General features: G+C 42.0%; 1 protein-coding gene across 1 annotated transcript; it reads left to right on the forward strand.

Annotated features, from left to right (window-relative positions):
• The first annotated feature begins 283 nt into the window (after nt 1–283).
• Nucleotides 284–1,173, forward strand: LOC132816209 (protein FAM237A-like). The gene is made up of 2 exons (XM_060825703.1): nt 284–644; nt 1,086–1,173. The coding sequence occupies exons 1-2, from the start codon at nt 284–286 to the stop codon at nt 1,121–1,123; spliced, it is 399 nt and encodes a 132-aa protein (XP_060681686.1). The 3' UTR covers nt 1,124–1,173.
• Nucleotides 1,174–12,922: the final 11,749 nt, after the last annotated feature.

The raw sequence follows: 12,922 nt of genomic DNA on the forward strand, positions 1-12,922 counted from the left end.
TATAATTGGATTGTGGGAGGGAACCAGAGCAAACTCCACACCGAGTATCAGCTGAGGCTGGAATCGAACCAGGGTCCCTTGCACTGTGAGATAACTGTGTTAACCACTGAGTCACCGTACCACCCAGGTTTGAACTTATAGTCGTTACACACATAGTTAAATGAGACATCATAGCAGCTTTTATAACAGCAATCATCAACTGTCCCATTTTATTTTCTTGCTGGTTTCAAATGCAGCCGCCTTGTGTTTTGTTTTTGCATTGTTAGACCAGCCTGTATATAGCATGCAGTGCCTTGGCGGCAGCTTGTCCCTGATGCTGATCTGGATGCTGACGGTGGTTCTGGCCCAGAAAAGGAACACAGACCCAATGAGCCTGGGGGAGATCGACCCTCAGTGCTGGGAGAGCTCCTCTCTCGCCCTGGTCGAGATGAAGAAGCTGCGGGTCGCCGAGACGGTCAGCGGCCTCTGGGACTTCATGATCTACCTGAAACTCTCGGAGAAACCCAAACACTCCGCCTTGTTCATTGACCTGGCTCAGCTGTTCTGGGATATATATGTGGACTGTGTACTCTCAAGGTCTCATGGACTGGGCAGGAGGCAGATCGTTACGGGATATACCCTGATGTACCCACAGTACACGACAGGTAACTCATCCCATTCACGGGGCACGTTCAAAGAAATCTGTTCGGAGCTTTCAGGGTTAGTCTCGGTTTCCCGGCGCCTGTCTGTTTAACTCAAATCTGTTGCCTGCATTTCAACTGAACACTTTTCACGCTGTCTCCCGAGATACATGTGATAATTAATATACCAGACTGACATTGACGGCCAGATATAAGACATTACCAGCTGAACATCATTCTAAAGGCACACAAATGCAATTCTTAAACAAAATCCGATTCTTTCCGAATTCCAACAGAAGGGGGTTAGAGAAAGTCGATGAACACTGCGTGCTTGCTGCTGACAGGTCGGGATTTACAATTGGCATACAGTGATACTGTTGGGCGTCTCTCTCGTGAATCACTTCTTACTGAGATGTATAACAGTGCTCTGAGATTCAGTCCATTCTGATGTTTTGTTTATTGCAGGGTTGGCACGTTCAAGTGACAAGCAATTAAAGTTCTAATGCCTGCAAATTCCCACAAGAACTTGAGTCTTCGGAATATCAACTCTCCCGCTCAAGTGAAGCAAGATTGTCTGTTCTACGCGTTGTATCAATGAGCGTGTGGATGATTACTTCTCTTTAATATTAAACAGTAGCCCCCACGTGGGTTGACGCAAACTTGTAATTAAAATAGTCTCTTTCAACGTAGGCATTGTAATCCAATACTTGAAGCGAAACAAAATTAATCGGAAGAGATTATTTTCTGCTGAAAATATCCTGAGTCGATAAGAGATCAAATCCATCATAAGATATCAGCCCCATTCACACAACAATCCACTTACTCCACTGTGAAGCTTTGAAACTGTTCTGACACTTTCTAATGGCAGAGACATAAAAGAAGTTTTACTTGGTTCTGATTAGTTGTGCTTTCTTATAATATCTCAAAACATGTATGAAATGTTCAATTAACTGGCCATATCAATAACTTATTTTTAAAAATGTGATGCAAAATCACTAACGTGATGGAAAAATGATGGTATAGCTTTGGTTGGAGACTATCAACTGACAGAACTGAAACTGTGTTGCTGGAAAAGCACAGCAGGTCAAGCAGCATCCAAGGAGCAGGAGAGTCGACGTTTCGGGCATGAGCCCTTCTTCAGGAAGAAGGGCTCATGCCCGAAATGTCGACTCTCCTGCTCCTTGGATGCTGCCTGACCTGCTGTGCTTTTCCAGCAATACATTTTCAGCTCTGATCTCCAGCATCTGCAGTCCTCACTTTCTCCTAGGCTATCATCTAACACCCCGGATCAAGCCCCTTTCTTTAACAATGGTCACACCAGCACAGAGTCATCTAACTTTACACATGAGACAATGTTTCAGCCTCATTTGTTATCATTGAGTCCCTATAGTGTGGAAGCAGGCCATTCAACCCATTGAATCAACACCAACCCTCCAAAGAGCACCCCACCCATATCCATCTCCTTACACTATTCTTACATTTCCTATGGCTAATCCACCATCCACCAAGGCTTGCACAATCCTTGGACACTATTGGCGGTTTAGCATGATCAATCCGCCCAAACCTGCACATCTTTGGAATTTGGGAGAAAACTGGAAGAAACACACACAGACACAGGGAGAATGTGCAAACTCCACAATCACATTCACACAACGGTGGAACTCAAATCTGCTAATGTGAAGCACAGTGCTAACCACTGAGCAGCCATGCCACCTGTTATTACCATTGGTGACCTGTCCTATTAATAGGCCAAACTCACCAGAGGTAGGAGCACAATATATCCAGGCAGTGAGGAATGGTATTGAAAGTCCTTAACATTGACTCCAGATCAAATTAAGTCTGTTGGCTTAATGAAAACTTCTGTTGATTACAATCTACCAGTGAGGATTAGGGAAACCCAAAGGCGTTCTACATGTACATGAGGAGTAAAAGAATGATCGGAGAGAGGATAGGGCCAATCAGTGATAATGAAGGGAAATTGTGCCTGGAGTTTGAAGAGGTGTGGGAGGCTCTAAATGAGTTTTTTGCTTCAGTATTCACCAGAGAGAGGGACCTTGTTGATAATAAGAACACCGTGGACGAGGTTAATAGGCTTGAACAGATTGACATTAAGGAAGTGGATGTGCTGGAAATTCTGGAAAGCATCAAGATAGATAATTCCCCAGGACAGGACCAGATATATCCAAGGTTACTACGGGACGCAAGGAATGAGTTTGTTGTTCCTCTGGCAATGACCTTTGCATCCTCACTCTCTCTGGGAGTAGTACTGGCTGATTGGAGGGAGGCAAATGTTATTCCTCCATTCAAGAAAAGGAATAGGGAAATCCCTGGGAATTACAGATCAGCCAGTCTTACGTCTGTGAATCATAGAATCCCTATAGTGTGGAAACAGGCTATACAGCCCAACAAGTCCACACCAATCCTCTGAAGAGTAACCTACCCAGAGGCATTTCCCTGCATTTACCACTGACTAATGCACCTAACCCCACATCCCTCAGCACCATAGGCAACTTAGCATGGCTAAGTCACCTAACCTGCATTTCTTTGGATTGTGGGAGGAAACCCATGCAGACAAAATGTGCAAACTCCACACACAGTCACCCGAGGCTGGAATCAAAACCAGGTCCTTGGTGCTGTGAGGCAGCAGTGCTAAATGCTGACCCACCTGTGATAAGCAAGGTATTGGAAAAGCTTCTGAGAGATAGGACTTATGACTATTTGGAAAAACATAGTTTGATTAAAGATGCTAAGCATGGCTTTGTGAAGGGCAGGTCATGTCTCACAAGCCTTAAAACGTTCTTTGAGGAAATGACGAGACAAGTTGACAAAGGTCAAGGAGTGGATATGGATTTCAGTAAAGCATTTTTTTTTAAAGATTAGGTTAGATTCTCTATAGTGTGGAAGCAGGCCCACACCGACCCTCCAAAGAGTAACCCACGCAAACCCTTTTCCCTCTGACTAATGCATCTAATTGACAATTTAAGCATGGCCAATTCATCTAACCTGCACATCTTTGTGACTGTGGGAGGAAACCAGAGCAACCCCACACAGACACAGGGAGAATGTGCAAATTCCACACAGACAGTCACCTGAGGTTGGGATTGAACCTGGGACCCTAGTGCTGTGAAGCAACAGTGCTAACTACTGAAACACCATGCTGCCCCGAGCCACTGTGCCATCCCTGAGCCACTATGCTGCCATCACCGCTATCACCATCGCGACAGGGCAATCCTGATTGAGTTTGTGGAAGTACATGCAAAAAGCAGAACCAAGCATACTTGAAAATAAAGTGCCAATTTGATGAAGCTACAACATGGGAATATAAATATGTAGAACAACACAAACAGGATGTCAAGTAACTAAACAATACCATAACCAACTGATCAGGTGAAAATTGTACAGTCCTGCCACGTCCAGTCATGAATACTGGTGGATAATTAAGCAACTAAAGAGAGGAGAAGGCACTATGAACATACCCACTCACAATGATAATGGAGGCCAGTCTGTGAGTGCAAAATCCAAAGCTATATTGTTACAACCAAGTAGCATACATGATTCTTCTCTGCCTCCTGTAGAGAGCCTCACCGTTAGAATCTTTAGCCAATTCTTGTACTCCAAGTTGATACCGGCCAGATGCAAAAGCTTCAGGCCATGACAATAAACTGACTTAGTGCTAAATATTGTGCTCCCTAATAGCTACACCCTGAACAAATCTGTCGAGTATAGTTAAAACACAGGCACCCACTGATAATGTGGGAAATTGTATCAGCATGTCCTGTCAATAAAAAGCAGGAAAAATTCTAAATGGTCAATGATCACTCCAGTCTATTCCTAATATCCACAAGTTACCGGAATAAGCCATTAACACTGTTATCAAGCTACTCCTACTCTTAAATAGCCAGCTCACCTTTGTTCAGTTTGTATTCCTTCAGATCAACTCTGCTCCGAGCTATACTCCAGCATTGTTCTATGTGAAAACAGGAACACTATATTCCAGAGTTGAATTGAAACTGCCTTGATATTAAAGAGGCAATCACCAAATGTGGCACGAGGAAACATCAATGAGAATCAGAGAGAATCTTAGCACAAACAAAGATGATTGTGGTAGTTAAAGACTAATCATCTCACTCTCAGACATTGCCATGGAGGTCCCTCGGGGCAATGTAATAGGCACACTAACATCAGTTGTTTTGCCAGTAGCATTTTCTCCCTTAAAAGACCAGACATGGGTCAGCTTTCTGATGATTGCACACTGTTCAGTTCCACTTCCAATTCTTCATGTAATTAAGCAGGCTGTGCTCGGGCAATGCCTGTGCTTTGGTTGACAAGTAGTCAACATTTGTGCCAAGGTAAAAATTAGAAGTGTGGTGGAATATTCACCACTTGCCCCATGGTGTGGCTTCAACAACATTCATAAAGTTTAATATTTTTAAAGTGCTTATGGGTCTACTCTTCATTTTGTTTATATTCATTCATGGGGTTGAGCTTTGCTGAGTAGACTAGCATTTTGTTGCCTATTCTTAATTGCCCTGGAGAAAATAATGATGAGCTGTCTCTTTAAATCACTGCAGTCCTCTATGTGTAGGGACACTGCAGTGCTGTTAGGAATGCACTTTCAGGAGTTTGACCCAGAAATAATGAAAGAGCAACAATTATAGTTCCAAGTCAGGTTGGTGTGCAAGTTGGATGGGAGTTTGCAAGTGGTGGTGCTTCAACGCATTTACTCCCCTTGTCCTTTTATCTGGTGAGCTCTTTTTAAGCTTATCTAGTTCATTTTAAATTTACAAAACTGTATTGCAAAAATACATACTACGGAAGCAATTAGAAATTAACAAAATGGAGAACACTGTCTGCCTTTTCAGTCCAACTTGTCCATGCTGACCAGATATCCTAGTCAGGAAGAATAAGTAAGGCACTGCCTTCCCAGAACCTCTGCTACTACCTGTATCATTAAGTATAAATTCATTCTAAAGTGATAGCATAAGGCAACCTGTATAATTGTTTTGCAGACAGTTTTGCTTACAGGAAATAACTTAATAATAGCAGTGAATAATTCAAAAGCTCAAATGCAGGTCAGTCATTCAGACAGTAATGTTATTTTTATAGAGACCGTAAAGACTACAAGTATATTTTGCTTTGTGTTTGTTCACTGCCCTGAGTTCAAACTTCATTCATGCATGTTTAAACTTGTGTCTTTTTGGTGTGGTGTTAAAAATTGTCTGGTGAGTCATTTAACTGCCATTGGAACTGACAGTGGTGAGGAACATCATTCACTTCTGTAAACGCAGAATGTCCAGAATTATTCTTTAGAGTGAAATAAAGTATACTTGTGGTTGGGAATATCTGTCTACATTTTTTCTGAGTTCAGCTTTGAAGCTTATCATTGAAATAATGCCATATGAGCTTATTGCCTGCTAAACAAGACATCTTATAGTGCAATGGATTGTGTTGCCACCTCTGAGTCAGAGTCTCTAGGTTCAAGTCACAGTCTAGAGATAAATGGCCAACGAAGGTGCATTCATCTTGCAGCAAAACAGGTTGCATATCAACCTGCAAAACCCTCCAGCATGTACCAATGGCAAGTGGTCATAGGAGAGATTCATAGAGTCACACAGGCCCTTCAGCCCACCATGTCTGTGTTGACCAACAAATACCAAACCACACTTATCCCATTTATCTGCAATTTGTCCGTAGCTTACTATGCCCTGGCATTTTAAGTCATCATCCACCCTCTCAGGCAGCACATTCCATATATCTCTACCTCCCTCTGGATGAAAACATTTCTTCTCATATCTCCTTGAAACCACTTACTCATATGCCTAAATATTTGCCCTTCAGTCTTAGACATGTCTGACACGGGGAAGAGATTCTCATGCTCTACTCTGTGCCTCTCGTATTAAGAATACCTCAATCAGATCCACCCCGCAAGCTCTCTCTGCTCCAAGGAAAGCAGACACAGGTTTTTCGCATCAACCCATCTACCTTGTACCTGTCTAGCTTGTACAGACCCATCTTCCCCAAAAGCTGTTTCAACCATCCAAAACTCTAAAGCCCTCTTTCCTTTAGACAAACTTTCATCTGACCTATTTTTCTATTCCTACACCCAATAATGCATGGCATTGGAAGCAATCAGAGATTATAACCTTCATTGTCTTCCTCTTTCATCTACTACCTAACTCTCTAAACTCCTGCTGCAGGACCTCATTTCTTTTTTATCCATGCAGTTGGTGCTGACGTGTACCATAGCAGTTCATGGCTGTTCACCCTCTCCCTTCAGAATACCTTACAGCCGCTCTGAGAAATCCCTGATCCTGGCACCAGGGAGGCACCAGAAGAAGAATAAATAAGGCACTGCCTTCCCAGAAACTCCACCTCTACTTGTCTGTTAAATATAAATTCATCCTAAAGTAATAACATAAGGCAACTGTTTGGAATTGTTTGAGAGTTTTGTTTGCTGCCACAGAACAGCCTGTTGGTTCCCCTTAAAAGTGAGTTCTCTATCATTAAAGCACTCCCAGTCATTTTCCTCCCCTCCTGTGTGGTAGAGCCAACTGTAGTGCCATAGACACAACCGCTGCTGCTGCTGCTTTCCCTAGAGGCCATCGTCCCAATAGCATCCTGGTCAACTACGTGCTGGAAAGAAAGTTGGAGTCTCTAACATCACTGTCAATAATAAAGTATATTCCTAAATGAATTATAACACACAAGCACTAGTAAAATATATCAAATACATTTTATTTCACTTTTACTATGCAAATAGGATTACAGTAAATAAATAAAATTCTTACAAAGGCTGGATTCAAGTGGGCTTGATCGTGACTCTTTAATTCAACCACAGCCTCAATTTTGCCTCAGAATTGCCTAATGAGTCATAGCAATCAGATGGAATGGCTCATCCATTCTGTCAAAGGCAAGGTTTCTAAGTATGACCATGACCTGGGTTACAAAAATTATGAGCCTGTAATAAACATAGGAATGGCAAGTAGACCTGAGGGGCCTTTTCCAAGAGCTCTTCCTCTAAACTGAAGATCCAGCTGTGGGATTTGAATTGCCTGCAGAGAGGCATGTTTTTCCAAGGAGGAGGAGGAAACTTTACCAACTAAGCCAACTTGGACAGACATTTCCAAGGAGGCCAGGAGAAAATGTGTTTGGAGACTGTGAGGTAAGTCCCAAGTACCAAGTCTTGCTTCCTGACCTTACTTCCCTGAATTGTCCTGTATACCAATCTTCAAAATAATCTTGCAGCTGCTCATTCTTCAATTCCTCCAGTTGAACAACTAACTCATAATCACTTGCCACACGTGTTCATTCGCTCCTCTCCACCCAAAGCTCCAACTCTGCCTTTTGAGTCCTTCCGAAACTATGACAAAGTATTGAGTGATTGGTGCCTTTGTATTCCAAAACCACTTTGTTCCTCCAGCCAACCAAGACATGCAGCTTTCAAGTAATAAATGACCTCCCTATTTTTCCACCAAAATGAATGACTATATAGTCATGCATGTTGAACTTCATTTTGGCAATTACGTGCCTAGTCTGCCAGGTCATTAATGTGCTCCTCTAATTTATTGCAGTCCTTCTCAATGTTGTTTATTATTTATTCAATTTATTGCAGTCCTTCTCAACATATCCAAACTGTGAATCTAAATTATGAATAACAGTGGTCCAAGCGCTGATCCTAATAGAACGCCAGTTCCCACTTTAAAAGAATAGCTATCTTTTACTAGTACTCTCTGCTTTGAACCATGAATGCATCAATTCTGCTGCTTGTCCCCTATCTCTACATTATGTAAGTAATCTTCCTTTTCCCAATGCAGCCATGAATAGGATAGCACCTGGTGAAGGGCAAAGTCATGTACATAACTAACTGTGACAGAAAAGTATCTGACAGAGGCGGTGGGATGGCAGATCACACTGAATTTGCAATGTAGAGTTCAACTTATCTTATTAACCTTGAAGGACCAGTATGAAGTTTAGTTGCAATATGAACATACAACTCAGGAGAAGGAGTGGGCCATTGAGCTCCCTGAACTTGCTCTTCCATTCCTTAAGCACATGGTTGATCCGATTATTCCACATTCCTGCCTATCCCCAGATAATCGTTAATAAACAAAATCAGAAATTGATGGAGAAATTCAGGAGGTCTGGCAGCTTTTATGCAGAGAGACACAGAGTTAATGTTCCAAGTCTGATGTGTGATCATACATATTCTTCAAAAAGTCATACTGGACTCAAAACATGAAACCTATTTCTCTCTCTGTGGATGCTACCAGACTTGTTGATTTTCTCCAGCACTTTCTGTGTTTTCTCAGATTTCCAGCAAGTGCATTGTGGTGCTTTTACTGAGGCAATCTGATACCAAACCAAAATCTTGAAGTTTCTTCCAACAAATCTATTACGAAAATGTAATATCTCTAAATTCAACATTGCGAAAGTTTTTACTGTACATTTCACGCTTTTCCAAATTTCTTTTCTGCAGAGTTTACAAATCATTCTTCTAACCATGCACACGTATTAGCTCAGCACTTTGAGCTTTCATTTTCTGCAATAACCCTGGATGATGCACCTTATTAAATGCCTTCTGGAATAAATATACTGGTTCCTCTTTATCTATAGTACAGGCTACATCTTCAAAGAAAAAGTTCAAAAATCTCCAATAAATTAGTTACACATAATTTCCCTAAGATAAAACTGGGTTGACTGTGATGGTTAGCCTTGAACTTATCCAAATGCCCTGTTCAAATGCCTCTAATAACAGCTTCTAACATTTTCCCAATAACAGTTGATTAGCTAACTGGCCTGTATTTACCTGCTTTCTGCCTCCCTGCGTTTTTGAATAAAGGAGTTACATTAGCTACTACCAATATAAACAAGCATTTCCTGAATCTAAGTAATTATGGAAAATCAAAATCAATGTATTAACCATTTCACTAGCTATTTTTCCTTTAAGACCCTAAGATGGGTTCTGGGGACTTATCAACTTTTAATTTGAACAACCTACACTGTACTAAATTTCTGGTAATTGCAATTTCCCCAAATTCCTCCTTTTCTTTCAATTCCTGATTTTAGTTATTCCCAGGATGCTCCTATATCCTTTGTTGTGAAGACTGACACAAAGTACTGTTCAATTCTCCCTGTTACACCTTCATCCATCCTACTAATTCCCCAAATTCAAAATCTAATGAATAAACACTTGCATTGTTATCCTTTTCTTGTCTAAATAACTGAAGAAACCCTTCTTATCTGATTTTATGGTTTTTCTTATTTATTCTCCCTTATTAAACTTTTAGTAACTCTTTTTTTTTATATTCAGTTCAAATGTCTGGGTGAGTGCACATTATTACTGGGCCTTCACATTGTGGATGTGAAGGGGCAAGAGAGTTATGTTGGGGATTCACTGGCATGTGAAAAGTGGAATAGGGTTGGCAACTTTACATACTTTCTGCAATTGTGCTTTTGTTAGGGAATGTGATCGGAAAGTTTTTAGGGAAGCACTGGATGCACCTAAGGAAGGAGATGGAAGTTACACTACCAACATAATCAAGAAAAGGTAGATCTTGAAAGGAGAACTCAGGCCATATTTTTAGAATAAAGTTCAAAAGAGTACAAGAATTAAGATAAAATATAGAATTAAGGTAAGATATAGAATGGAGAGTGAAGGACAAGTACAATTCTGGAGAAACTATATCACAGGAATCCTTACATACTAAATAACAGAAGCAGCATGCAATAGACAGGGCTAAACCCCAAACGACAGGTCAGATCCTTGCTTGGCAATCCTGCTACAACAACTTGCTATGGGCGGTGAGCAATTAAACAACGAGCAAGAGGTGGAGGTTCCCCAAATATCCCCATCCTCAGTGATGAGGCAATTGATAATCCTGGTCTCGTCAGGAGGTCCCCAGCATTACAGACGCCAATCTTCAACCAATTTGATTCACTCCATGTAATATCAAGAAATGGCTGAAGGCACTGGATACTGCAATGTCCCCTGACAACATTCCACAACCATAATGAAGAATTGTACATGAGAATTAGCTGCATCTCAAGCCAGGCTCTTTCCAGTATAGGAACATGTTCTGTGAGTAAAAAGGATAAATCAATTCCATCAATTACTATCCCATCTGTCTCCTCTTGATCACAAAGTGAGGGTATGGGTAATCAATAGCTGTACCAAGCTGTTCATGAAAAGAACTAACTTGGTCACTGATGCTCAGTTTAGCTTTGCCAGGTCTCTTGATTCCTCCCTCATTGTCCAAATTTGAATAAAAAAGCTGAATTTCAAGGTGAGGAAAGGTTGACTTCCCTTAATGCCATGCACCCTTTTACCAAGTAGCTCCAAGGAGCTCAATCATAACCGAAATCAGTGAGAACCAAGAGGAAACCTCTTCACTGGTTGGAATCATACTGAGCTCAAATGAAACTGGTTCCATTTGCTGGAGATCAATCATCTCAGTCCTGAGTCATCACTGCAGGAGTTTCTCAAGGTAGTGTCGAACATCTAACCATTTAACTGTTTCATCAAGGACCTTTCCTCTGTTGTAAGCTCAGTGAACTCTTGGATACTGAAGTCGTCTATGTCCTTTTGGACAAAGATATGTGTTGATAAGAACAGCAGTAGGTCACTCAGCCTTTCAAGCTGAGACCGTGGAGCTGGAAAAGCACAGCAGGCCAGGCAGCATCCAAGGAGCAGGAGAATTGATGTTTCAGGCAAAATCCCTTCATCAGGAATGAGGCCTTTCGATTCTACTCTACCATTCAAAATGTTTTTGAAAAATTCACTTGTGGGAAGAGGGCATCTCTGGCTGGAATAGCATTTATTCCCTATTCCAGAGGCCTGTTAAGAGTCAACCACATTTATGGGTCGCAAGTCACATGTAGTCCAGACCAGTTAAGGATGACTGTTGTCATCCATAAAGGACTTGAGTGAACCTTTCCTCTGACAATCGACAATGGATTCATGGTCATCAATAGAGTCTTAATTCCAGATTTCTTTTATTGAATTCAAAGTCCACCACCTGCCATGGCAGGATTTGAACCCAGGTCTCCAGAATATTACCTTGATCTCTGTATTGATAGTCCAGTAACAATACCTCTATGGCATCACCTCCTCATCACGATTGATCATCCAACTCAATACCTTGTTCCCACTTTCTTCCAATACCCTTTGATCCCTTTATCTCCAAGAACTGTATCTAACTCATGAGAATATTCAATGTTTTGGCTTGAACTACATTCTGTGCCAGGGAATTTGATAGGCTCAGCTGGGTAAAGAAACTTTTCCTCTTTTCAGTCCAAAATGGTTTACCCATATCCTTAGATTGTGAGCCCTGGTCTGGACAGTGGCCAACTTGAACAATCTAATGACACTTCCATTGTTAAATCTCCCATTATCAACACCCTCAGGTTATCGTTATCTGAAAGTTGAACTGAACCAGTCGTATAAATACAGTAGCTACAAGAGAAAATCAGAGGTCAGGAATTCTGTGGCAATTAGTTAACCTGCAGTCTCCCCAATACCTATCCATCATTTAAAAGGTTCAAGTCAGAAATTTGATTCTGTATTTTCCAGTTGCCTGGATGAGTGCAGTTTGACAATATCTCCAGATGTCCCCAACAGTACCCTTCCACCGACACTCTCATTAATTTGGCCGAACTGGTCCTCACCCTTAAAATTTCTCCTTTGAATCCTCCCACTTCCTCCAGGGGTAGCCATGGGCACACGTATGGGCCCCAGCTATGCCTGTCTCTTTGTTGGCTACATAGAACAGTTGATCTTCCGTAATTACACCGGCACCACTCCCCACCTCTTCCTCCGCTACATTGATGACTGCATTGGCGCCACCTCGTGCTCCCGCGAGGAGGTTGAGCAATTCATCAACTTCACCAACACATTCCATCCTGACCTTAAATTTACCTGGACCATCTCTGACACCTCACTCCCCTTCCAGGACCTCTCCATCTCCATTAATGACGACTGACTTGACACTGACATTTTCTACAAACCCACCGACTCCCACAGCTACCTGGATTACACCTCTTCCCACCCTACCTCTTGCAAAAATGCCATCCCGTATTCCCAATTCCTCTGCCTCCGCCGTACCTGCTCCAAGGAGGACCAGTTCCACCACAGAAATCACCAAATGGCCTCCTTCTTTAGAGACCATAATTTCCCTTCCCACATGGTTAAAGATGTCCTCCAACGCATCTCGTCCACATCCCGCACCTCCGCCCTCAGACCCCACCCCTCCAACCGTAACAAGGACAGAACGCCCCTGGTGCTCACCTTCTACCCTACGAACCTT

The sequence above is a fragment of the Hemiscyllium ocellatum genome, chromosome 5 (genome assembly GCF_020745735.1).
Source record: "Hemiscyllium ocellatum isolate sHemOce1 chromosome 5, sHemOce1.pat.X.cur, whole genome shotgun sequence".
In the NCBI taxonomy this organism is placed as follows: domain Eukaryota; kingdom Metazoa; phylum Chordata; class Chondrichthyes; order Orectolobiformes; family Hemiscylliidae; genus Hemiscyllium; species Hemiscyllium ocellatum.